The 25769-nt window shown below is 43.5% G+C and overlaps 1 protein-coding gene across 1 annotated transcript in view; it reads left to right on the top strand.

Annotated features, from left to right (window-relative positions):
• The window catches only part of UPK1B (uroplakin 1B), a 29221-nt gene extending 9760 nt beyond the window's left edge, over positions 1-19461 (top strand). Inside the window, exons 2-8 of the mRNA XM_030330553.1 lie at positions 1854-1941; positions 3081-3281; positions 5667-5741; positions 6683-6805; positions 8906-9085; positions 15782-15865; positions 19397-19461. Of these exons, the coding sequence (XP_030186413.1) occupies positions 1873-1941; positions 3081-3281; positions 5667-5741; positions 6683-6805; positions 8906-9085; positions 15782-15865; positions 19397-19447 (783 nt within the window). The 5' untranslated portion in view covers positions 1854-1872 and the 3' untranslated portion in view covers positions 19448-19461. The remainder of the gene's footprint in view (positions 1-1853; positions 1942-3080; positions 3282-5666; positions 5742-6682; positions 6806-8905; positions 9086-15781; positions 15866-19396) is intronic.
• The last annotated feature ends 6308 nt before the right edge of the window (positions 19462-25769 follow it).

Genomic DNA, 25769 nt, shown 5'->3' with positions numbered 1-25769 from the left:
TCATTCAGCAAACATTGATAGAGTACCCACTATGCACCCAGCTCTGGGCCAGAAACACTCATGAATTTTAATTCCTTTCAATTCCCACAGCTACCCAGGTGAACCAGGAAGGGAAAAATGGAGAAGCTGAGATTCTTTGGAAGGCTGCTAACACTTACATTAGAGAGTAGTAACAAAGGAAGTCAAATCTTAGCAAAGTCTGAGAAGGCTTGCCTCCCACTGATCCCCTGTACAAACTGGGACTTCAGCCAAACTGACTCACTTGCCACCTCACCGCCACCTTGCTCTTCTAGGTCTCTGGTCCCTGACATTTCCTTTCCCTGGAATTTCAGCCGCACACCCCCACTTCCTCCCACACCACACCCTATATCTCTAGTCTACTTACCAAAACCACACATACTCTGCAAGGCTTACGTCTTCCCTACTCGGAACTCCCATAGCACTTAGGGTCTTCCTAGATGTAATAAAATTATTTAGGAACCTTAGCTTCCCGACGAGAGCACAAAATCCTGGAAAACAGCAATCTTCCTATCTTTTATACCTCAAAACTCAAGTCATATCATTTAATACATTTTGGTTTAAAGCATGAATACAGGAAGTGATTAATTTAATTAACAACACAATAAGAGATCTGGACGGCTTTTCTGGAGGTATTTTAAGTACAAAAGCTAAAGTAATTGACCCAAACACTTACCCTCATGTTCCTTCCAGAGAATCCTGAGGGAGGGAGAGGCCCACTTCTTTTTAGTGCCATTCAAAGCACTAAATCTTGTAAATAATTTCTAGGAGCCAGTGTGGGTTGAGGGGATGCACTTAGGCTCCAGAGTCACACAGACCATGGTCTCCAGCCTACCTCTTCCATTGCATGACCCCAGGGAACTTAATTACCTAAATTAAAGCTTTAGTTTCCTCATCTGCAAAATGAGCCTCCTCACCTTTTTTCTTTTCTACCTAATTGGGCTATGAGACTTAGATGTGTGCATGTGAAGTACCTAGTAGAGCGACACATGGCAGGAACTATATGTCAGCCCCTCTTCTCCCACTGCCCCGCCTCGTGCAACAGGGAACTTTTCATTATTTTTTAAAGATGTTTAAAAAATGTTTGTTTCTTTATTTTGAGAGAGAGAGAGACCACATGAGCAGGGGAGGAGGAGAGGGAGAGAGAGAATCCCAAGCAGGTTCCTCCCATTATCAGTGCAGAGCCCAGTGCAGGGTTCAAAATCACAAACAGTGAGATCATGACCTGAGCCTAGATCGAGTCAGCCGCTTAACCAACTGAGCCCCCTAGGTGCCCCCAGGGAGCTTTTTAAATTGCCAACTATTTTTGAAGGTAACAAAATATTCTGATAATAATTATTTTTAACAGCTGCCTGTAGCCCATATGGGCACCAGCTGCCAACTTTGGCCATGGGTTTTCCTTTGGGGTTTCGGTTTGCCATGACCAAGGATAGGAAGAGCCATGCTGGGGCACCTGGGGGTGCTTCAGCCCTGCCCAGTCCTCAGCACCCCATGTCTGCCCTTGTTAACATGCAGGACCTCAGTGCATCACTCAGAAGTGCACAGTCTGTATATTCTCCACCTTAAGGAACAACTGAAAGTTACTGATCAGACTCTGGCAAGCTTTACTTTTTTTTTCTTCTTTATAAAATTACAGTAAAAAAAAAAAAAATGCAATGATTCCTGAGCTTAGTAATCCAATTCCCTCCCTTGCTAAATGATTGCCTGACTTCAGTTTGGATGCTTTGGAACACGAGAAGGTGATGCAGGTGATAGTGTGATGGAGTCATGTTATGAAACCTGGAGCAACATTTGTCACCCGGTCCTACTCAGCTGGAATGTTCTCGTGTCCTCAGCTTGGGGGAAATCCTGAAGATGGCCAAAGATGACTCCACTGCTCGTTGCTTCCAGGGCCTGCTGATTTTTGGAAATGTGATTGTTGGTGTAAGTAATGAGTATTTTTCAGGAAATTCTGTTCTTTCTGTAATCACAATTTTTGGATTAATTGAAAGTGGGAGTTTAAAGGAAAACCATGATATCCTTACTGGCTTCCTATCTTTTTTCTTCCTAATTTTAGGAAATGTGTTAGCAAAATAGGCCAGCTAGAATTTAATTATATAAATAATCGTATGTAACTATGTGATATGTCAAAAAAAATGGATATTTCCCTCCCAACTTAAATGTTTTTTTTTTAATTTTTAAATGTATATCCAAGTTAGTTAATATGTAGTATAACAATGATTTCAGGATAGATTCCTTAATGCCCCCTACCCATTTAGCCCATGCCCCCTCCCAAACCCCTCCCTCCCAACTTTAAAACACAAGAATCCGAAAGAAGCCATGTCAACCGTGGTCACTGTGCAAACATTGCCACCACACACACACTTCAGTGTTTCTTTCCTATTTTGCCTTGATTTGATTTGCATGGAACAGTGCTGTTAAGGCTGTTGGGGACAGATGTTTGCATTTACTTGTCCTTATCACACAGAGGCCAGTACCAGGATGGGAGAGTGACTCAGAGGTCAGGCTGTGTGGGCTCAGTGTGCTGACAGAGCGCTTGAGAGTCAGGATCTCTGGGTCTTGGCCCAGCCCTGCCTCTGACTCCATGACTCTGGACAAGTTATCAGCTTTCAAGGACAAGGTCCCTCATCAATAAAATGCAGAGGGTGGGAAAGATAACCACCAAGGTCACTTCCAGCGCTAATGCTCAGTGCCAGACAAAGACTAGTCTAAATATTATAATCCAGGAATTGGGACGAAGGACCGTGGGAGTAGGGGTGGGAGGTTCTGTTCATACAAGATGTTGTTTGAGTGGTTCATGCCCCACAGACTTTAGATGGTCTGAAATTGCCTGGGTCTTTCCCCCAAATAGCAGTAAGACAGAGTGACAGGTAGGAGGAGGCATACATCCTAGTAATAGGATAGAAGGAGCAGTTTGATTTTCTGGTGATGAGTCTCAGTTCATTGCTTTGAGCCTATGCAGAGATGGAGTTAGACTCTCTTACCAACCCCTCCCCACACTTTTGCATCCCCTTTCCAACGCTGTTGCACTACCAGCCTGACAGAATGCCCTCTGCCCCCAGATGTGCGGCATCGCCCTGACTGCAGAGTGCATCTTCTTTGTATCCGACCAGCATAGCCTCTACCCGCTGCTGGAAGCCACTGACAATGATGACATCTATGGGGCAGCCTGGATTGGCATGTTTGTTGGCATCTGCCTCTTCTGCCTGTCCGTTCTAGGCATTGTAGGCATCATGAAGTCCAACAGGAAAATTCTTCTGGCGGTGAGAGCTTAAAACTCTACGGTTGCCTCCTGGGCCAATTTCGATGGATTCTTTTCTTCTTCCCTGAGCATAGTGATTTGGCTCTTAGTGGGCTAAGTGGGAGCAGAGAGAGACAGGTAAGGGGAGAGAAGGAGGAAACACTTTCCCTGCAGCGAAGCTTGACCATTTTGGGGGCAAAGATGCCCTCCACTATTGCAAGTCCAGAAGATTCCAGTACAGAGAACCCAAAGGAGAGAAACCTGATGGTGACCCTGTTGAGTATTTTCCAGATCTGTGCTTCTCCAACCAGCTGCAGCCAGTGGGTTCAGCCAGGAGCTATATAGGCCAAAGCAGAGACAGAGTGAGAATTTGATAACTAGAGTTTTTCTCTTGACAACAAGTAGTTTAAAGTATTATTTTAATATTAATCAGTGATATTTTAGGATATAAAATACAAAATATGCATGAATTTTTAAGAGAAAGCATGAGCTTTTTCAGACATTTTTGAGCCCAAGGCTGATGATTTTGTATAATGACCTGCATTTCCTACATTATACATTCACTCTGCTTTTCAGGGCCCCTAGGAAACCTTGATGCACAGCACTAGAGAGTTCAGCTTCAGCTCCATCTGCCTGTGGAGGCTCTAACACTGTGCACCCACAGAGAAGCTTCTGCCCCAAGCCACAGACAGTCATGCCCTCCCTTTGTAGATGGAAGCAAATTTGCAACCAGCTGAGCTAAGAACCCTTGGTATTGGGTCTAGACCTCTATTCTCTGCCCCCATGCTCAGGTCAATGGTTTCTCACACTGTGATGGGGTCCCAGCCCCACTCCCCACCCTGAAATAACTCTCCTACCCAAATGCTGAAGGACCTGAGTTACATCTTTATGGAACAAGCCCAGCAACTTAAAGTGCTTGTCGGTTTACTTTTCCTGTGATCTAAACATTGTCCTGGCACCCAGGGAATGCAGAACTTTTACATTCTCTGATTCCTTTAGTGTGAGTTAAGTTCCAGGGCAAAAGCACCCACTTTTTTGGGTGGGGACAACAATGCAGGGAAAGGGAGAGGAGGGGCAGGTGTCCTCAGAGACCAGCTTCACCTGCATCCTGGTCTCACTTTGGGCCCTCCATGTATTCCTGACACAGCCAGAAGGAAACATTGTTCACCGTGCCCTGCAGAGAAAAGGAGCAGTGCCCCTTCCAAGGGGCTGACAGAGAAAACACCTGAACCCTGGGCCTCCTGTCTGGAGTGTCTCTAAGGGGTTTCTGAGCCTCTCCAAGAGTCGTCAAGCTCTTTTTTTTTCTTTCAGAGATGTTACTCTTAAGTAATTTCTACACCCAACGCGGGGCTCAAACTCACAACCCCGAGATCAAGAGTCACATGCTCTATGGACTGAGCCAGCCAGGCACCCATAACACAAAGCTCTGACAAAGAACAAGGCAGCAAATGTTCTGAGGCCTCTGAAGGTGCTCCTGCTCCAGCCAGAGCCTTTATCCAAGCTGAGTAATTAGGGCAGCAGAGGGTCCTGCTCAGAGAGCTGCCCAGCTGCCCCTGCCCAGGGAGAGAGGACCATTTTCCTTGCCCTCCCCCACGGACACTGCAGCAGGGGACCAACAGTGAATGTGCAAGGCTGAGGAAAGCAAAGACAGACCCTCACAAATAGTTCCCATCCCTGATTCAGAGGCAACTTGCTGTTCAGATATTTTCCAGTCACAAACAGGGGCTGCGTGGTGGGGAGGCATCACGTGAACACGTGCATGCACGCATGTGAGTGTGGACACACACACATGAGAGCAACACCACACAGCAAGGTCTGTTCCACTCGCCTGGCCCATAACTGGAAGGGTGGGGCTTGAGAGAAGAATGCCGGCGAAGAGCTGTGTACCTGGAGGCTGCCTGCTCCTCTCAGGACCCTTGTCAGGAGGGACAATGGATATTAAACACGATCCAGTCATCTTTTTCTGACCTTTGTAATTCTAAATTTCCAGTAAACCATAAAGAAAATTTATCTTAATGAGGGGATTTTTGAAGCTGTACATAGTGTCCGATCCACCAAAACTCTTTTGCCAGACATTGAACACACACACGCACGCACACCCCAGTTCATTCTCTTGTATTTGTTTTTCTCAGTTAAAGTAGAAATATAGGATATACTGGACTGAGAAAGCTCTGTATTCAATAGCCATTTGTTGTCTGGGGATAAGGAGAGAATTGAGCTGATTAGCACCTAGCACCTAGCACCCAGACTTGCTCCAAGCAGCTGATCAATGAAGGTTTGTTGAATAATTTCATTATTGATTAGATGGTTACACTTTGATGAATATGCTGAAAGAATATAACAATTTTTTTTAATTCTCTCTTTGGAGATACATGTAATTCTTTTTTTTAATTTGTTTCCCTTCCAGTATTTCATTCTGATGTTTATAGTATATGGCTTTGAAGTGGCATCTTGTATCACAGCAGCAACACAACGAGACTTTGTGAGTACAATCACAAAAAGCACAGAGCAAAAATGATCACATGAATCACTGTTATCATCATAACAATATAAGAGCTGACATGTATTAAGCCCTTACACTGTACCAGGCACTCCAATATGTGCATTAATATTAAATACATAACTACTTGGGGCACCTGGGTGGCAAAGCATCCGACTTTGCCTCAAGGTCATGATCTCACGGTGTGTGAGTTCAAGCCCCGCGTCGGGCTCTGTGCTGACAGCTCGGAGCCTGGAGCCTGCTTTGGATTCTGTGTCTCCCTCTCTCTCTGCCCCTCCCCGGCTCTCACTCTGTCTCTGTCTCAAAAATAAACATTAAAAAAATTTCAATATATAACTACTTAATCCTCATAAGAACTCTATGAAGTAGGTATTATCACTGTGGTCATTTTATAGATTAAAAAAAAAAAAAAAAAAAGAGACTTAAAAAGGTGAAGTAACTTGTCCAAGGTTACACAACTGGTAAGGGAAGGAGAAGAATCCTGAGTCCAGGCAGAGCGACTCCAGGACCCAAGCTTGTACTGTTGTGCTCTTCCCCACACTGCAGTAGCCTCTAGCCCTCCAACAGGATGGGCAATAATCCACAGCATCTAAGACTTCCTCTCAATTCAGCATCCCTCATTCTCTCCTTTTCTCCATTTCCCAGTTCAAGCCACCCTACGATGCCTGCCCCCTGCCCTAGTCTCACTTGGATTTGTTTGAGGATGGTAGACTTTAAATTCCCCCTCATAAGGACTTCAGACATGCAGAGCAACCTCCCACATGCACCACCCTTCTTGGTGCCTCTGAGCACAGTTTTACTCCAGCAGTTTTACTCCAGAAGATAACGTGCAGTGCCCCCAGCAACAGGCAAAGCAAATCATTTTGCTTCCTTGGGGATGAGTGTGCTAACTCTTCTTCTTGTGTTGCCTCCTCCTACCATAGTTCACGCCCAACCTCTTCCTGAAGCAGATGCTGGAGAGGTACCAAAATAATAGCCCTCCAAACAATGACGACCAATGGAAAAACAATGGAGTCACCAAGACCTGGGACAGACTCATGCTCCAGGTAATGCCTGCAGTCTTGGGGAGACTCCAGTATCCAGGTGTGAAGATGTGGTTGGAAGTGAAGTCAAAGTGTGGGGACCACAGTCTCTAGGCCGTTTCCTTCAAAAAGAGACTGGACATAGGCAAATTCATTTATTCCTCTCATCTATGCCTCTTGTGTGCACATCACTCAGTGGGACCCCAAGATCTCTATTTTATTCTCAATCCATGATGTTGATTAACTTCCATTTAGGGATAATGACATTGTTAAGAAATCTAGAGGCACGTGCTGCCTCTTAGAACTCAGGCGTCACTTACATTAAAAGAAAAAGTTTGCTTCCTCCACACCACAGTGAACTCAAGTGGCAATCATTCCCTATTTTGCTTATGTAGTACCTATGGGCTAGTCCTCCTAAGGACCATGGGGTATGAATTGATTTGAATGCCCACTTTTCTCTAACTGGCCATCATACCTTATATGCAAGTTTATCTTAAATATCATCAAAAATCCAAGTCTTTCAGAATATCCATAATCACCCCTACTGCCTTTGTAAACTTTTATCCCTACATAAACCCGAATCTGACCCAACTCTCACACTGCCCCCTCTCTCCCCTCCCCTCTACCTGCTCACAGTACATCATCAGCAAACTCCCATATGGCCTCTGTGCCTTCTTTAATGTCTCTTTACCCTCTATCTTCTATCATTTCCTTCATTTATCTGAATATTCCTATTCCAATAATTCTTTTTACCCCATTAGAACCTCCAATTCATTGGCCACTTTTTTTACTTTCTATCACTCTTCTGACCATAGGTCACGTACTTTTTCCACTCTTTTAACAAGAACTAAGCCCTTTGAATGGAAATGGGAATGCCCACATATTTTGAAAAACCTTCTTACCAACTTTTAAAAACCCAGTCTAAAATAATCCTGGCTCAAACTTAACCATTCTTCCCCCAAAAGTCTCAGGTCAAAATGCAGGATACTTATTTCCCTTGGTGATAGATTTTCCATAATCCAGTAGCAAAATAGGACATGCTTTAAAGACAGCTGATTTATCATCAAGTTTGTTGCGAAGTATTTATTCTAAACGTTGAGAGGGGCCTGTAGTTTTAAGTTCCTCCCCTTGAAACATTTGAACAGAATTTAGAAAAAGGAAGGGAAATGATGTGAAGTATGTTTCATCCCTTAACCTCAACTCTATCCAGATTGTGAGGACATTAGCTATGTGTTCACTGATCTTCGTTTCCTATGTAGAGACATAGCTGTGTGCCACCAGGTTTTGGTTATTTTTTTCTCCCATTATTAAAGTCATACATAATTACTTTAGAAAATGTTAAAAATATAGAAATGTAAAATAAGAATTATTCCTAATTTCTTCACCACTAGAAGTTTTAATTTTCTGATTTTTGATTTGCTCATATGTCGTGAGAATAATTATAGCTCTCTCACACTGCTGTATCAAGATATTCATATTAATAATAATTAACATTTAGCAAGGGTTTACTATGGACCAGGCATTGTACAAAACAGATTAGGTGCATTAACTAATCCTCACTGAAACTCTGAGGACCATGGGCTGTGTTAAGGAAACTAGGCCATGTTTTACAGTTAAGGAAAATGAGGCATAGGGAGTTGAACTCATCAAAGGCCATGGAGCTCATCAATAGCTAGTAAAGTAACAAATGCTGAAGTATTTTCCAACCTCTAAAACATAAGTTATTAATACCCTCAGCTCTTGTTTGGGGAATTTTATTTTATTTTTTTCTTAATTTTTTTTAACATTTATTTATTTTTTTGAGACAGAGAGAGACAGAGCATGAACGGGGGAGGGTCAGAGAGAGAGGGAGAGACACAGAATCCGAAACAGGCTCCAGGCTCTGAGCTATTGGCACAGAGCCCGACGCGGGGTTCGAACTCACAGACCATGAGATCGTGACCTGAGCTGAAGTCAGATGCTCAACCGACTGAGCCACCCAGGCGCCCCTGTTTGGGGAATTTTAGTAAACGCAAGATATGGTATACTTTCTGTATCTTCTTTCTCCATAAAATCTCAGTTGCTACATTGGTGGCTCTAGCAAGGACCATGAAAGAGAATTTTGTATCTCTCTTCCACTGACAGGACAATTGCTGTGGTGTAAATGGTCCATCAGACTGGCAGAAATATACATCTGCCTTCCGGACCGAGAATAATGATGCCGACTATCCCTGGCCTCGTCAGTGCTGTGTGATGGACAGTCTTAAAAAACCTCTCAACCTGGAGGCCTGCAAGCTAGGAGTGCCTGGTTACTACCACAAGCAGGTGAGTCCTCGCCACCCCAGACCGGCCAGGTTTCCTGCTCTTCATGAGGGAAATACTGCTTAACTGTAGGTAATAGTCCTCATAAAGAATTCCGCATCCTTTTTCCTAAACCTTTTGTCAACTATATCCTTCTCTGGTAGTAAAATATGGATGCTAAGATTAGCAGGGTGATCTGGGAAAATCTACATATTAAAAGAATTGACAGAACATGAGAATTGCAATAACAAAGTCCAACTTTTTTAAATGCAAACTATTTGCACAATGTATAGAATTGGTGTTTCAATTTTTTTTAACGTTTATTTTTGAGAGAGAGAGAAAGAGAGAGTGAGAGAGAGCATGAGCAGAGGAGGGACAAGAGAGAGGGAGACACAGAATCTGAATCAGGCTCCCAGCTCTGAGCTGTTAGCACAGAGCCCAAGGCAGGGCTCAAACCCATGAACCAAGAGATCATGACCTGAGCCGAAGTCAAATGCTTAATCAACTGAGCCACCTACGGACCCCTAGAACTGGTATTTCAAAAACTATTTACATTAAGCAAAGATTTGCTCTATTTTTGCAAAATGTAAATTGGAAGGGGTGTATAAAGAGAGAATGCTTTGCTAATTTCCAAAGCAATGGCAATTGCTGATGGTAAATGCAGTAATTATATAACCACATTCCTTATTCAGTGATAATATAGGATAATACTTTTCTTCATGTTTATTTTTTTATTTTGAGAGAGAGAGAGAAAGCTAGCATGTGAGTGGGGGAGGGGAAGAGAGAGAGAGAGAGAGAGAGAGAGAGAGAGAATCCCAAGCAGGCTCCACCCTGTCAGCTTGAAGCCCAACATGGGGCTCAATCTCATGAACCATGAGATCATGACCTAAGCCAAAATCAAGAGTCAGTGGCTTAACCAACTAAGCCACCTAGGTTCCCCTAGGATAGTCTTAATAAAATATTAGATTGGTGATTTGGTTACAGATGGTTTTTGAGTGTTTCCAGACTGATGAGAATGATATAATGATCCTGAAAACTAACATTTATTGAGTACTTACTAAAGCCAGACACTGTTCTAAGTACCATATGTATATTAACTCGTTTAAAGGTCAAAGGTAGGGGGCACCTGGGTGGCTCAGTTCATTGAGCGTCTGACTTCGGCTCAGGTCGTGATGTTACAGTCCATGGGTTCGAGTCCCACATCAGGCTCTGTGCTGACAGCTCAGAGCCTGCAGCCTGCTTCGGATTCTGTGTTTCCCCCTCTCTCTCTCTCTGCCCCTCCCCTGCTCACTCTCGCACATGCACACTCTCTCTCTGTCTCTCAAAAAGAAATAAAAACGTTAAAAAAAAGTAGGCACCATTATGATTCTTACTTTAGGGATGAGGAACTAAGATGTAGAGATATAAGAAGTACCTAACCCAAGGTCACTCAGCTAGTAAATGGTTGAATCAGGATTAATACCCCAGCAGTCTGGTTCCAGAGCCTAGCCTATAAGCCAAGAAAGAATTTGGAAATATTCCCAAATAGCCCAATGCGAATCCTTGTATCATTGTAGCCAGCCTCTGAAAGGTTTATACTGCTTTGCGAGTTACCATTTTGAGGAAAGTTGGTTGTGTGCCAGTTTGTTAAATAATTTGAGAAATGTCAGACTCCTTAGTCTGGCAGTAAATAATGCAACGTGCACGTCCAGAATGAAGGACACTGTACAGCTGATCATCATCCCACATCTGGAAGGGTGCCTGGACTGGGATTGGATGCATTAATCCAGAAAAGGACGTGGGGGTGATGGAGATTATTTTGCAGAATCCTTCAAAGCAACCCTTATTTAGCTTTTCAGCAGCATTGTTTTAGTGTCATTTTAATCAGGTACATTCAGACTGCTCTAAAGATTCAATTTATTCCTTATAATCACAATATGCAATATAATTATCACTCTCAGGAGTAATAAAATGCTTTCCATATTTCAACCTTGGCACTGACCCTCACAAACATATCTTGATTGGACTGTAATTACATAGAAATTATATCATCTCTGTGAGAGAGACAGAAAGGGGTATTTGCCCTCAGATAATCAGTTTATCTCCCTAGGACATGTGATTTTCTAGTAGGGAGGGACCTTCACTCGAGTTTTGACAACCGTTCTCACATTCTCCCTTTCGGTTCCTTGGCCTCACCTGTCCTTAACATTTCCATCTCCTTACCCACCCACCAGCTACACCACAGCTACAAACTCATCATCACGCAACCCTACCCTCCTGCCAAATTCCTGGACCTGAAATTCTTCTCTCTGTCCCCGTCTCTAACTTCCTTCTGTCTCTAACTCCCTGTGCTCCTACTTTCTCAATCTCACTCATTCTTCACTCTCGACATAGTTCTTATCTTCTAATCCTTTCCACTTCTCCCCCTCCTGGTCCTCCAGATTCCCACACACCACAATTCTTTCCACGTTATAAGTCCTGCTAATTCTCCTATAGCAATCCCTTTCCACAAAGCAAAATATGCCACCCAGTACTTCATACACTGTACTTCTGTCATTGCAGTTGACATATCGTAAGTATTTTTTCACAAGGCTCCTTTTTTCTGAGTCCCCTTGAGGACCATGCATTACTCCATTCTGTGTCTCCAGTACCCCACAGGCTGCCTGGCACAATGCAGGCATTGGGGAATGTTTGGTGGGTGGGTGGTTGAAGAGATAAATGACTCTTTTTCATATCCATATTGTGGCTTTTCAAAATCTGCATAAATGAAGGCTAACAAAATTAGGGATATCATCATAAGTGTGGTGATAATAGAAATCAACCAGGGCACCTGGGGGGCTCAGTCGGTTCAGTGTCTGACTCTTGATCTCAGCTCAGGTCATGATCTCGCAGTTTGTGAGTTTGAACCCCATGTTGCGCTCTGCGATGACAGCACAGAGACTGCTTGGGATTCTCTTTCTGCCCTTCTTCTCTCTCCCTCTCTCTCTCTCTTTCTTCCCTCTCTCTCTCTCTCAAAATAAACTTAAAAAAATAAATAAATAAACCAGAATTTCATATAGCATGTAAGATGCTGGTATATGTATTCTTACTCATGCTCCAACTGCCCTAGAAATGCTACGCGCTATCTAATCACTATACCTCAAGAACATTATCACAGAACTAAGGACGACCAAAGTAAGCACCACTACAATGATAAAAAGGCATCATGAAAAGGCACTAAATAAGAAGAGGTGAAAAACCTGGGGCTTTTGTCTGTGAGTTCCATGAGAACATACACATGTCTGTCTTGTCACTGCTGAATGTCCAGCCCAGTGCCTGGCACCTGACATAAGTGGGCTTTTGTACATGTTAGGACAAATGACCCCCCCTCCCAGGATTGTCAGGAGGATCAGTGAGTAATGGATACAGGAGTGTTTGTGAACTATTGTGTCATGAATGATACTGTCATAATCATCTCTTCGTATCATGTTCCATTCATTCTATCAATGTTTATTGGGTGCCTATTTTGTGCCAGGCACTTGTGCTGGGTTCTAGAGATTCAACAATGAGCATAATAAGATCCCTGCCCTCCAGAGCTTGCACTGTGGTATGGGAGGCACCAAACAAGTTACCAAGTAAATACATGATACATTCCAGGTAGTGATAAATGCCATAGACAGAAATAAAGCAGGGTAGGTATATAAGGAATGATAGGGGTTTTTTTCTCTATGGTGGTCAGGAAAGGCTTTGTTGAGATAGTATCTGCATAGAGTTCTGAATTAAGTGAGGAAATGAGACCCTGACTTAAAGAAGATTGGGGAAGAGAGTTCTAAGGAAAAGAAGCAGCAAGTGCAAAGGCTCTGAAGTGAGAGCATTCTTAGCTTTTTAATTTTTTTTTAGTTTATTCATTTTGGAAAGAGAGAGAGAGCGAGCACAAACAGTGGAGTGGCAGAGAGAGAAGGAGAGACACAGAATCTGAAGCAGGCTCCAGGCTCTGAGGTGTCAGCACAGAGCCCAATGCAGGGCTCAAACCCATAACTGTGAGATCATGACGTGAGCTGAAGTCAGAGGCTTAACCTACTGAGCCACCCAGGCACCCGTTAGCTTTGTAGAGGAACACCAAGGACATCAGCATGGCAAGGCCAGAATGAGTGGAGGAGTAGAAGGCAAAGATGATCTAGAATTTGTAGGGCTTGAATCTGCAGGGAAGGATCCCCCTTAGGGAAAAAAAAAAAACTAAAAATACGCATACAAAATTAGGTGCAGGGCCTTGAAATGGTCTTGCAAGTAAGCAGCCCTGAAGCTTAAGCTCATTAGCTTTGCAGGGAAACAGCTTCTGGTAGAGGAAGCTGGGGTCATAGAGGCAGAGCCTCATCAGAGAGTATCCCGCAGGCCATTGTGAGGACTCAGAATTTCATTTTAAGGGTGGCGGAGAGCCATTTCTTTTGAGCAGGGATTTATCTGATTTATGTTTTATAAGCATCCCTCTGGCACTATATAAAGGCATCCTACTGGATGCCAACAGTAGGCTCAGCCCTCAGGGAGACCAATGAAGAGGCCATTGTAGTAATTCTGGTGTGAGACCATAGTGGACCAAAGTGGTAGCAGGAGTTAGTAAGTGTTTGAATTTGAGATATAGTTTTTAAAGTTTATGTATTATGTATTTTGAGAGGGGGGATATCAGTGGGGGAGGGGCAGAGAGAGAGGAAGAGCGAGAGAGGGAGAGAGGGAGAGAGAGAGAGAGAGAGAGAATCTCAAGCAGACTCCATGCTTCCAGTGCAAAGCCCAACACGGGCTCACACCCACAAATCGTGAGATCATGACCGGAAGCAAAGAGTCAGACACTTAACTGACTGAGCCACCCAGGTGTCCCTGAGATATATTTTAAAAGTAGACCCAGGCTGGCTCAGTTGGAAGAGTATGCTACTCTTGATCTCAGGGTTGTAGGTTTGAGCCCCATGTTGGTGTAGAGATTGCTTAAAAATAAAATCTTAAAAAAATAAAAATAAAGTAGACCCAAAAGGTTTTGCCTGAGTATTTGATGTTGGATAAGAGAAGAACAGTTAGGGCGCCTGGGTGGCTCAGTCGGTTAAGCGTCTGACTTCAGCTCAGGTCACGATCTTGCGGTCCGTGAGTTCAAGCCCCACGTCAGGCTCTGGGCTGATGGCTCAGAGCCTGGAGCCTGCTTCCGATTCTGTGTCTCCCTCTCTCTCTGCCCCTCCCCCGTTCATGCTCTGTCTCTCTCTGTCTCAAAAATAAATAAATGTTAAAAAAATTTAAATAAAGGTAATTCAATTTTTTTACTTGAGCATGTAGTTGAATGGAGATGTCTGTAATATAGAGAAGAATAAATGGAGAAAATAGAGGTACTTAGCAAAGGCAGGGTGCGTAAGTGGGTTAACAAGGGACTGGAACAGGGTCTGAAAAGATGGAACCTTAAACAGTCACCTATAGCCACTGGGCAGGGCCTAAACTTCAAGGTCAGCCTTTGGAGAACATTTCCCTCTGGACATGAAAGTCCACGGAATCATCTGGTGATTGCATTTCCTAGACTTCTCCCAGGGCTTTAGCATGGGTCACTCAGAGGTCAGCCCTAGCCCCATGTGTGTGTATTACTCCAACTTCACATGGTGACTGGAACAGAGTGTGTCAAATATACAAACTTTCTGGATTATGGCATGCATGAATGAATGATTTGATTAATAAAAAATGAATCATTTGCACGCACACATGGCTTTTCAAGCCCTCACTAGAATCCAATAAAGATATGTTGAAACATAGTGTCAAATGAAAGCATGAAACAGGACTTTTTTTAATGGTTAAAAAAAAACAACTCTGATTTTCATAGATTAGAAGTTTTCTTTAAGCATAAACAGGGGTGCCTGGGTGGCTCAGTTAAGCGTCCAACTTTGGCTCAGGTCATGATCTCACAGTCCGTGAGTATGAGCCCCGCGTCGGGCTCTGTGCTGACAGCTCAGAGCCTGGAACCTGCTTTAGATTCTGTGTCTCCCTCTCTCTTTGCCCCTCCTTGCTCATGCTCTGTCTCTCTCTGTCTCAAAAATAAATGAAAACATTAAAAAAAAAAAAGAATAAATAATCACGGGCACCTGGGTGGCTTAGTTGGGCATCTGACTCTTGGTTCTGGCTCTGGTCATGATCTTGTGGTTTCAGGAGTTCGAGCCCTGTGTTGGGCTCTGTGCTGGCAGTGCAGAACTGCTTGGGATTCTCTCTGTCCTCTCTCTTTCTCTGCCCATCCCCCGCTTGTGCACACACTCTCTCTCTCTCTCTCTCTGAAAAAAAAATAAAACTTCAAAAAAAAAAAAAAAAGAATAAGCAATTAAAAAGTAATTGTCCCCTCAAAACAACTCACCAATTTAGGAGAGAAAAATACTCAAATTTTATTAAGAATACTTTATATTGTACTTTATACTACAGTTTTTTAAAAAAAGAATACTTGACAGTGTCCGCGTATTCAATTAAAAAAAAAAAAAAGTCAGACTAAAATAGCAGCACCTTTGTTAGAGTGAGTGATAAAAACACAAAATAATGTGATATAGAGTAGCTGTTGAACAGAATTATTTCTATCCCCTCGGCAGAGCGCTGTTAATACCTGGATGTCCACGGGGATGTTGAAATAGCCTGGTTGTGTTAAATTAGACTTTGGAAGAGTATTGATACAAATAGATATCTGCTTTTCCCCCATCTCTTACATCTTTCTCTCTGGTTCCTCTCACACCCATGTGGGATCACCTGCCCCTCCAGGGCTGCTACGAACTCATCTCTGGACCAATGAACAGACATGCCTGGGGGGTCGCCTGGTTTGGATTTGCCATTCTCTGCTGGACTGTGAGTATTTCCCTGCACAAGTTAAGGAGATGACTTGAAATTAACCCCTGGTTAATCCAGCCACACTAGACAGTCTGGAAGCAAAACCTTGGACCTGAGGGCTAGTCAGGAAGCTGCTGGCACCAGACCAAGGACAGTGGATTCCCCTGGCAAGTGAGTGTTCACATCCCCTACCAGGGAAGAGATGTGCCCTACTAGCCACATCCTTCTTCAGGCTGATGGGGAAGCATTTGACTGCCCTTCCGGCTCTCTAGATCTCATGAATTCATTATAGTTAAATACCAAACACTGTCAGCTCCCTAGATGGCTCCTGCCCAGCATTGATCTGCGTTTGCTCCTTCCAAAGAGCTGCCTCCTCCAGGCTCACCTCATCTACTTTATCTGATGTTCGTGCAACAGAAAGGTAGGGCAGTGGTTCTCAGCCCTGGCTGCGCATTAAAACTTCCTGGGAGAGCTCGGGGAAAAGAAACTATGCATGAGCCCCAAACTCTGAGATTCTGATTCAGTGGATCTAGGGGCAGGAGCCAGGCATTTAAAAAAAAAGATTTTTTTTTTTCCACATAATTCTAATTTGCTGTCAGGATTTAGAGCCACTCATTGCATTCAGGAAGAAGTTCTAAACTTTTGGTTTCAGAACCCCTTCACACTCTCAAAAATTACTGAGGACTCCAGCAAGCTTTTATTTATGGGGGCTATATCTATTTATAGTTACGCTATTAGAAATTAACACAGAATTTTTAAAAATACTTATTAATTCATTTAAAGTAACAATAATAAACTGATTACATGTTACTGTTAACAATATATTTTTGTGAAAAAAGTGCCTATTTTCTAAAACAAAAACGATGAGAAAAGTAGCATTGTTTTACATTTTTAAAAGTATCTTCGGTGTCTGGTTTTAATAGAAGACAGCTGGGTTCTCATATTTGCTTCTTCACTTCCTCTGTAATAGTATATTCCTTAGGTTGAAGGATTTTAAGAAATCCATCCTCACACTGATAGGTAGTGAAAAAACCAAGAATGTTTTGATAGCCTTATCTAAACGTAATTGTGAATATTCTTTGATATTACACAAAGCTTGACAACTAGTAGTTTTTAAACATTAGTTGCAATGTGGGTTCTAAAATTATGTCAACAAACTTTTCAGACTGTTATATTAAAATAGGTTACATCAGTTTGTCTTGAAATTTGCATACGTCATTTACCCGTCTGTGATTGTATTAACAACATGCATCGGTTATTTGGGAAAATATTGGTTCATGTGTTATGCTGATCTTCCAAATGTAGGCTGAATTCTCTATGCAATATCAATAAATCACATTCATTGTTATTGCCATATTGGAAAGGACCTTAAGCATTGGGGTGCTATGGGCCCATCATGACAGAAACAAGTTTCCTGAGTTTTGCTTGAGTGCCCAAATTTATCACTGGCAACAAGTATTGTCAGTTGTTTTCCTCAAAGTGACAGAGTCACTTTGTAAAATTTTGAGAAAATGTCTGCCAAACATCCAATCTGAATAACTGTAGCTTGTCTATTAGTCATTTTTTCAAGTAAAAGTCATGTTGCATGAAAAAATGGCTGGTTTAGCATACAACTCAATTACACGAGTGCTTTGCCTTCAGACAACCATCAGGTTTCACTATGCAACAAACTGCTTTGTGCATACTTTGTTTCAAGAATATTACAAAGATGTATATTCAAAGGTGAACACTTAATAAAATTAGTAATTCTTACTGCTTCACCAAAAACAATCTTAAAATTCTAAAACTCTAAATCTCTTAAGTCTGCCTTTTTTTTTTTTTTTTTACTGCAAGTACAGAGCAGTGAAGAATACACTGACTACTAACACGGTTTCGTGCCTCTACCTTAAATCCTGCTAAGATGCCAGCAGTTTTACTATCCACTGCTTTGCATCATCAGTACAAATGTGAAAACAGTGAAAAGGGCAAAAAAAAAAAAAAGTCTTAACATTGTTATGCAAAAGGTCTTGACCTCATGGACACCCACAAGGGTCCCTTGGGTGGTTATGCACCACACTTTAGGAAATGCTGGGTTTGGGGTGAGAAGCTGAGTGAGGCAGGCAGGAAGGGAAAACCATTTCCTCTGAGAAGTCATCGGTGGTCCCTCACCCACCCTCAGGAACACCCACAACACTCTGCACACACCTCTGTCATGTAATGGTCACTCTACTACAATGGATTTGTCTCCGCCAAAAGCCTGGGAACCAGCAGCGTTCTGTATCCCCAGTGCTTAGCAGAGCACATGGCATGTGCTTGATATTCTGTTGAATGAATGAAAAACTGTAACAGTGAAGTTCCTATTCAGCCATGCTAGCAGGAACTGTGGGATAATGTTTAAAGGCTCCCAAGGACCTTAAAACTCCAGACCAGTTAAAACCCTTGACATTTCCACAAGCCTCAAATGGACTCTGAATCTAGGAAGCCCTCCTGAATGAAATTCAAAAGAGGGAAGGGAAGGAAACCAAGTGTAGTGAGGATCTGCTATGGACAAGGTGTCGTATCCAATGCTTTTAGCATTAAATCCCTAGAATAATAGCTAGGTAGGTAGCCAGTCTCCTTGGTTAAGTTCCTCACTCTCTCAGTCTCTTCACTGGGTTCTGGAAGCACTCAGTGGAGTTATATGCGTAGCACTCAGGACAGTGTCTGATGTGTAATACGTAGTCAATAAACATCAGACATTAGTAGTCTGATGATCTCATTTTATAATCTCATTCCATCTTCTAACTTGGAGGGTAGGTGAAGAAGATGGTACTATCTCTACTTTCCAGATGTAGGGAGGGAGGAGCAGAGCTGCAGAAGAACCCAGATATTCCAGCCCCGTGCCTGAGTCGAATGCCTTGAGTTCTGTGGCATTCTGCAGGGGCAGCTGTACCAGGTCATAAGCATTTTTGGGAAAAGAGGGAGTCCTGTGGGAGGAGAGGTTCAATAGTAGAAGGTAAGAAAATTGTACCTCCAAATGGTACATATGAGAAATAGGAAACCACTGGAGGGTCATTAGCCCTGATGGGAAGAAGAAAGGATTTCCCCAGGGGGGCTAGTTTAGCACAGAGGTGAGAGGAGCAATCCCAGAAGATGGCAAGTCTGGGTGCAGTTTGGGACAGGGAGGTGGGAAATGGGGAAGGTGTGTCTGAGTGGCAGGATAGTTACCTCTGCCCCATGAGGTGTTGTTTGTTTGTTTGTTTTTAGTTTATTTGCTTATTTACTAAGAGAGAGAGAGAATGCAAGCAGGGGAGGGGCAGACAGAGAGGGAAAGACAGAATCCCAAGCAGGCTCCATGCTGCCAACGCGATCTCAAGAACTGTTAGATCGTGAGCTGAGCCAAAATCAAGAGCCGGTCGCTTAGCAGACTGAGCCACCCTGGTGTCCCTGCCCCACGAGGTTTCTTAAGGTGAGATTACTCTTAAAATTTCAGCATCATCTAAACCTGAGTGAACCTAACATCCTTTTCCCCCCAAGTATGAGATGTTTCTAAAACAATTCCTTATTTATTTTTTGGCCTTTCTATTCTAGTTTTGGGTTCTCCTGGGTACCATGTTCTACTGGAGCAGAATTGAATATTAAGAATGAAGTGTCACCATTATACCACCTTCCTCCAGCGACTCTGGACCGCGTGCTGCAAGCTTGCTTTCCCAGTATATTTCTCACATCTGAGCCCTGAGGGGATGTGTGCATTCTTACTCAAATTACCAAGTCAGTTGGTGTGGTGTTCCTCTGAGCTCTCAGCCTCTCAAAATTCTCACTAGTGTTTTCAGCTTGGTCTGGAGTTCTGCGACATTTTTATACATGGTAGGAAAAGGAGACTTTAGAAAGACGGTAACTACTTCCACCCCTGTTTATGTTTAATTTGGGGGCATAAAGACATCCACAGGAACCTTTATCACAGTAAGCCCAAGTCTGTATTTGGAAGGCAAATATTTCTCACTGCTTTCTAAAAGAGACTTCCAAAGGCTTTTGTTCAAGCCAACTTTGCACAGGTGGGAGAACTAAGGAAAAGTTGGCCTTTGTTCTATGGCCTTTGTTCTTTGGTGTCTTTGGCCTTTGTTCTATGGTGTCTCCCATCTACGCAGACTCATGTGATTCCCTTAATGCCAACTTAGGACACCTTTATTCTCCAGGACAATATCCAACCTTGAGTTAATAGTGGTTGAAACTTCCTCTCAGACACAGCAGAGTGATATGTTGTCTATTAAGCTCAGTTCTCCCATGAAAAGTATATGGACTTTTGGGGTCAAAGAAGGGGCTTGTCACATATTCACCCATGTCAACTTTTGAAACACCTTTCAAACAAGAGAGAAGCAAGCTGGCTATTAGCTACATGATTTATGGTGATTTCTGTTACTGTCAAAATATTCCTCTTCTGAACTGTTTCTATTTGTGGTCCTGAAAGAAATTCTTATAATTCAATATTTGTTTGTCTAGTCTTATAAATAAAGAAGGCTTTTAAATGTGTTCACTTTGTTTTGTGTTTACCAGTGGCATAATTGGTCATATACAAGTATAACAAAATGAGTGGTCCAACCGCAGAGCCTTTTAGGCTCATGGGAATTAAAGTGTAGGAGATGGAAAATGCAATAGGGTGAGGTTTCCTGCTGGAAACTCTGTAACCCTGCTGTGCAGTTAAATGGTTGGAACTTCTAAATTTACTTTCACTTTTCACTCCTGCTGCACTTAGCCCAATAGCAGTGATGATGCTCCAGCTCTTCAATCCTTTTCCTCTACAAAGGAAGCATCTCAAACTTCCAACTGCTGAACTGTGTCCCCTAGGAAGGAAATGTATGTTTCTTTCATGGTCTTACTCGCAGATGACTCACAGAGTGCCCTGATCTCATGCCCCGGCCAGGTTCTGGTGAGTTGGGCTGAGCCCTGGGATGGGGGGGGGGGGGGGGGTCGGGGGGGGGGGGGGGAGAGGAGTGCCTTCACCATGCACCTGCTGGTAAAACTGGGGTGACAGCCTGATCCTTAATTCCCAGGATAGGGGACCAAAGGCTCATGTCCTGATGCCCAACTGGCTTGCCCTCCCCTGCCTCACCTTATATCTCCAGGAGAGTGCTTGGGATGTCAGGATAAATGACACCTGTACTTGGCTGAGATTCTCTCCATGGTCTTTTAGAAGAAAGAGAGGGAAGACCTCACTCTGGGCAAAGTTTTCAAATGCCTCTCTCATGTGTTCCGATACCTTTTGCTTCTAGTGCTAACCAGGTTTTCCAGTGCCCTCACGCTCTCTGCTGACTGAGCAAATTCTGCCCCAAACCACTCTTGACTTTCCCTCTAGGGCTTCATTCTCCAAAAATCTACCTACAAAATTTCATTCTTCTTGTGATTTGATCTCTTCTAGGTTAAGGGAAAGCTTTGTACAGACTAATTCATACTAAGGAGTGAATGACAGCTAGTTCCCACTCCCTTAATCTTCTATGTGGATTTTTCATTGATAACTGAAAATGATTTCTAGTTGGTAAAAATCCAAGGCAGCTGTGGGAACAGGAAAGTGCTGTTGTGGGGCAAGATGGCCCGCCTGCTGCTCTCTAAATCTTACTTCCTGCCTTCTCTACCAAGAATTAACTAGAAAGAGAACAGGCCTTCAGTTAGTAAGTGCCCCTTGTCACCTCTCCAGCTAGCCTTCTACCTGGAGCCTCGGCCTCATCTTCAGAGAAGGTGCAAATTCCACTGTAAATGTGGACAGACTTCGTTCCTCCAAAAAACCAAATAAGGCCCCGAACTCAGGTACCACTACATCCAGGCCGCTAACACTCGGGTAGGACATACCCTTCAGCTGAGAGAATCCCAGGCCTGGAGACTTCTCTGCACTGGAGAAGTCCAGCCACTCGGGACTGTGCTTTGTGCCCCAGGGGTCTTCAGTTTAACCTCAGGGCAGTTTCCACTCTGCCTAGTTTGGGCCTCCACCTTTCTCCACCTTCCCTGGAAGCCCAGCCTTCCTCACTTCCTTCTGGCTTCTGGGACTGTTAGTGGGACTCACACCACCATTCAGGCCCCGGGGTGAGGCCCAGGTCCAGCCTCACCAGACCAGGGAGAGTAGGAGCACCTGGATCTGGGGAGCTGGCAGGCTGCTGTGCTCAAGACCCACCCAGACAAACCATCTTGAGAAATTCCCACTTCTGCAACAGTCCATGGGCCTGCACCAACACCAAAAATGGGTCAGGTTAACTCTGGGGTAGGTTTCACTTGGCGGCAATGGCAGATGGCTCTCTTGGTTCGCCGATTCCTCCCAGGGTGTCACCCGGGCTCCTGGCATGCTGCGTACACAGAATGTTATAAAGCCCACTGCTCAGGTTTGTTAGCCCTGTAACTATTTTTCCTACATGAGCTGGAATACACAGAAACTGCTCCAATTCTAAACAGCACATCAGATACTTCCTGGCTACCCATAAAGAGAAAGAACAGTGGTCACGTGAATTCGAAAATCCAATCTCCTCTCAAAGCTCCACCCTACGCCCCCACCCAGCCCACTGAGGAGCAGGGTTGTGGCTGAGAAACTGGAAACTGAGCTGGTTTCTTATCTCTACTGAATGACCAATTGTCTTTCTCCTTCAGAATCGAATATTTCCTTCCTTTTGTCTTTTCTGCTTCACCACACCCAGATCCTTATCACCTTCTATACTTGAGACTCAATCAAAAAAGAAACCCAGAAAAAAGAAAAAAAAAGCCAAAGAAGACTAGTTGTAAGCTACTGAGTTTGCTTTCATGTGTGACATTTTTATCATAAGGCTTGAATGATCCCATCTGATGAGATCCACAAACATCTTGGAAAAAGGCAGCATTGCTGAGAAATGCATAGTTCCCAGACCCTTCTCCAAGCAACCCTCCCCACAATCCCCAACCAACGCCCAACACACACACACACACACACACACCCCTACCTTTGACGGAGGCAAATAACCAAATCCTGGGGTTAGAGAAAGCTTGCCATCATGCCCTACTTTCTAATGGCCTCTACCCTGGGTTCCTGCTGAAAAAGAAAACAAGAGCAGCCCAACAGTCAGAAACTGGCCTGCACTCATACCTATAAGCAATCCTATCAGATGTAAACAATCTCACAGAACACCAACTTCAGATAAGGTCACATAAAATGAGGCAAAGCAAGTCCACTTCATCATTTTGTCCAAGCACAAGTACAAGGTCACTGGGCCACCTGCAAAATACCAAACACACCCAATTTGGCTAAAATAAGTGACTGCTATGAGTTTACCAATTACAGCTCTATTCTCCTGCTAGTCCCTATGAATAAAATGTAGACACGCTTATAGAATTGCCCCCGCTTTCTGACAATGTCCAAACGTAGAGCACACCCTGCTTGCTCGGGCCCTCCCCAAATGACCCAACCAAAACCCAAACGCCATAATAGGTTCAAACTCCCTTTTTCTAAGACACCTCATGATTCCTTATGGCGTGTTCTCCCTCACTGGGAGTCATAATCCCAACTTATTTACTGCAAAAGTGTTCCTGGGGGTCTCTGAAGGGCGTAGCCACTCCAAATAACTGTCCATCCCTCTTTCCTTTCTTGGCATATTTGTTGGTTTGTTACCATGAAGTGGTTAAGAACACAAACTCTGGAGTCAAATATCTGCCTCCAAATCCCAGCTCTGCATGACTTTGGCAATTTACTCAGCCTCTTGGAACCTGTTTCAGGAAAACAGGTCTCTCCCCAAAGGAGACTGAGAGGACTAAGATATGTCAAGTGCGTTAGAATGGTAACAGGCTGTAAGAGATGCCAATAGGAAGTTATACCATAAATCTGGTCTGAAGTACTCTGCTTGGCCCATAATCCCTGGGAACATGCCAACTAATGTCATGTTGCTTCAATTTATTATGATAAGCTTGATAATCAAATACGCAGTCCAAATTTACTGGCCCTGAAACAATAGCAATGAGTAATAGCTTTTTAGCAAAATTCCTACTCTATGGTGGAAGAATGTACTGGGGTAGTCCAGATAAGGCATTTTAATGGATACATCTCATGTATGTTATTTCTAGAACCCTAGCTACAGATGAGATTTCTGCCCTTGCTGCCATCACAGAGAAATTTCATAATCTCCTGACAATGTGATATTCAGGGTGGGGGAACATAAGATACTGGGGTCAAGAAGAATGGATTCAAGTGACTTATCTCCTCCTCTTACCAACTTCGGTTAAGCTACTTAACTTGAATCTGCTTTTTTCTTTGCAGTACATACACAGCTACAGGGCTACTGGCAAGATAAAATTTAAAAAAATAAATAAAATCACACAGGTAACTTGGCCAATACAGAGCAAGCATTCAATTATTATTATGACCCACCCTTCACCAACTTCTCTTCCAAGGACCAAAATTACACACACACACACACACACACACACACACACACACACACACATACACACACACGAGGTTTGATTTTGAGTTTTCAACAGTCATCAATGGAACAACGGACCCTTTGCTGGTACAGTCAAGCTCCCTGAGAGTGAGACCCTCTCAGCCAGTCCTCTGTGAACACCTTTCAGACCTCTGAGGGCCTCTTAGCAGGTATAAGATGGTCTTCAGTGTACTTAAAACTAGTGACGGTGGCAATAGCTTAAATAAGGTACTAAGGAATACATTTAAAATTTGGAATGTGATTGGCAAAAAGTACTTATGAAATATACCTGAATATGTTCCATCTTGTAGGACACGTTAATGGCTTTTGAGAAGAACTGTGTACATACAAAAATTGGAGAAAGTAGAGGTTTTGAGTCTAGCAGAAAATATCTTTCATCTCTCCTAAGAGTCCATCCACAGAGCATCTGGGACCCCTCGAGAAACCTGTCCAATTGGGGTTTGAGTGGAAGTGAGGGGGCTAAGGGCAGAAAAACCAGGGAGGGAGTCAGGAAAAAAGTTCAGAGACCAGATGAGAATGAAACATACTTTTTAGATCACAGAAGATACCAAACTTCTCTGGGAAATAGGACAAAGATATATACACAGGAAAACTACCTTTGAAAATGAGAGAAGCTGGGTACCTGGGTGGCTCAGGCAGCTAAGCATCTGACTTCAGCTCAGGTCATGATCTCACAGTTCGTGAGCTCGAGCCCTGCTTCTGGTGAGCCCCACTTGTCTCTCTCTCTGCCCCCCATGGGATTCTTTCTCTCTCTGCTCTTGCTCACTTGTGCCCAGTCTATTAAAAAAAGGAAAAGAAAATGAGAGAAGCCAGCCCCCCTCCAAAAATTAAAAAATGAGAGAAGCCAAGATGAAGGCAATGTGGTCTTGAAGTCAGGACACCTGAGTGTGTGCCCTGACTCTGCCATTTACTAGCTGTGCCATTTCTGGCAAGTCCCCCACCTGTTCAGAACCTCTACTTCCTCATCCACTCTACCTATCTCAAGAGTCAACAGGATCAATAAAGTGTGAGTAAAAACATCACAAGAGCATAAAGAATCGTAAAACTGAGTGGAAGTGGAAGTGAGAAAAAAACCAACCCAAACTTTTAAAGGAGCACACTCTTCCAAGTATTTGTGATGTCCAAATAGACTGCACTCCTATAATCCTTAGCAATTACGGTAGGCTGATCTACAAAGCTCAAAAACCTTGGCCTCTTTGTTGCAGTTGACAATGAGAACATACAGGGCAGGTATTGGGGAAATTTGGTTCCTTTGAGGCTGAACCCCTCTGCCCAGCTGTGGAGAGAAGGAGGTGGATGGCAGCCATGAGCAGGCAGTTGTCACACCCCAGTGCAGGTAAAGTGGCATGGTAGAGAAATAGAGGTCCTTTTTTTTTAATGTTTATTTTTGAGAGAGAGAGAGAGAGAGAGAGAGAGAGAGAGCGAGCAGGGGAGGAGCAGAGAGAGAGGGAGCTGGAGAATCTGAAGCAGGCTCTGCACTGTCAGGGCACAGTCAGTGCAGAGCTCAATGCAGG

This window comes from Lynx canadensis, chromosome C2 (assembly GCF_007474595.2).
Source record: "Lynx canadensis isolate LIC74 chromosome C2, mLynCan4.pri.v2, whole genome shotgun sequence".
NCBI lineage: Eukaryota > Metazoa > Chordata > Mammalia > Carnivora > Felidae > Lynx > Lynx canadensis.
The sequence above is the reverse complement of the archived record's forward strand: the minus strand, read 5'-3'. Positions and strand labels throughout refer to the sequence as shown.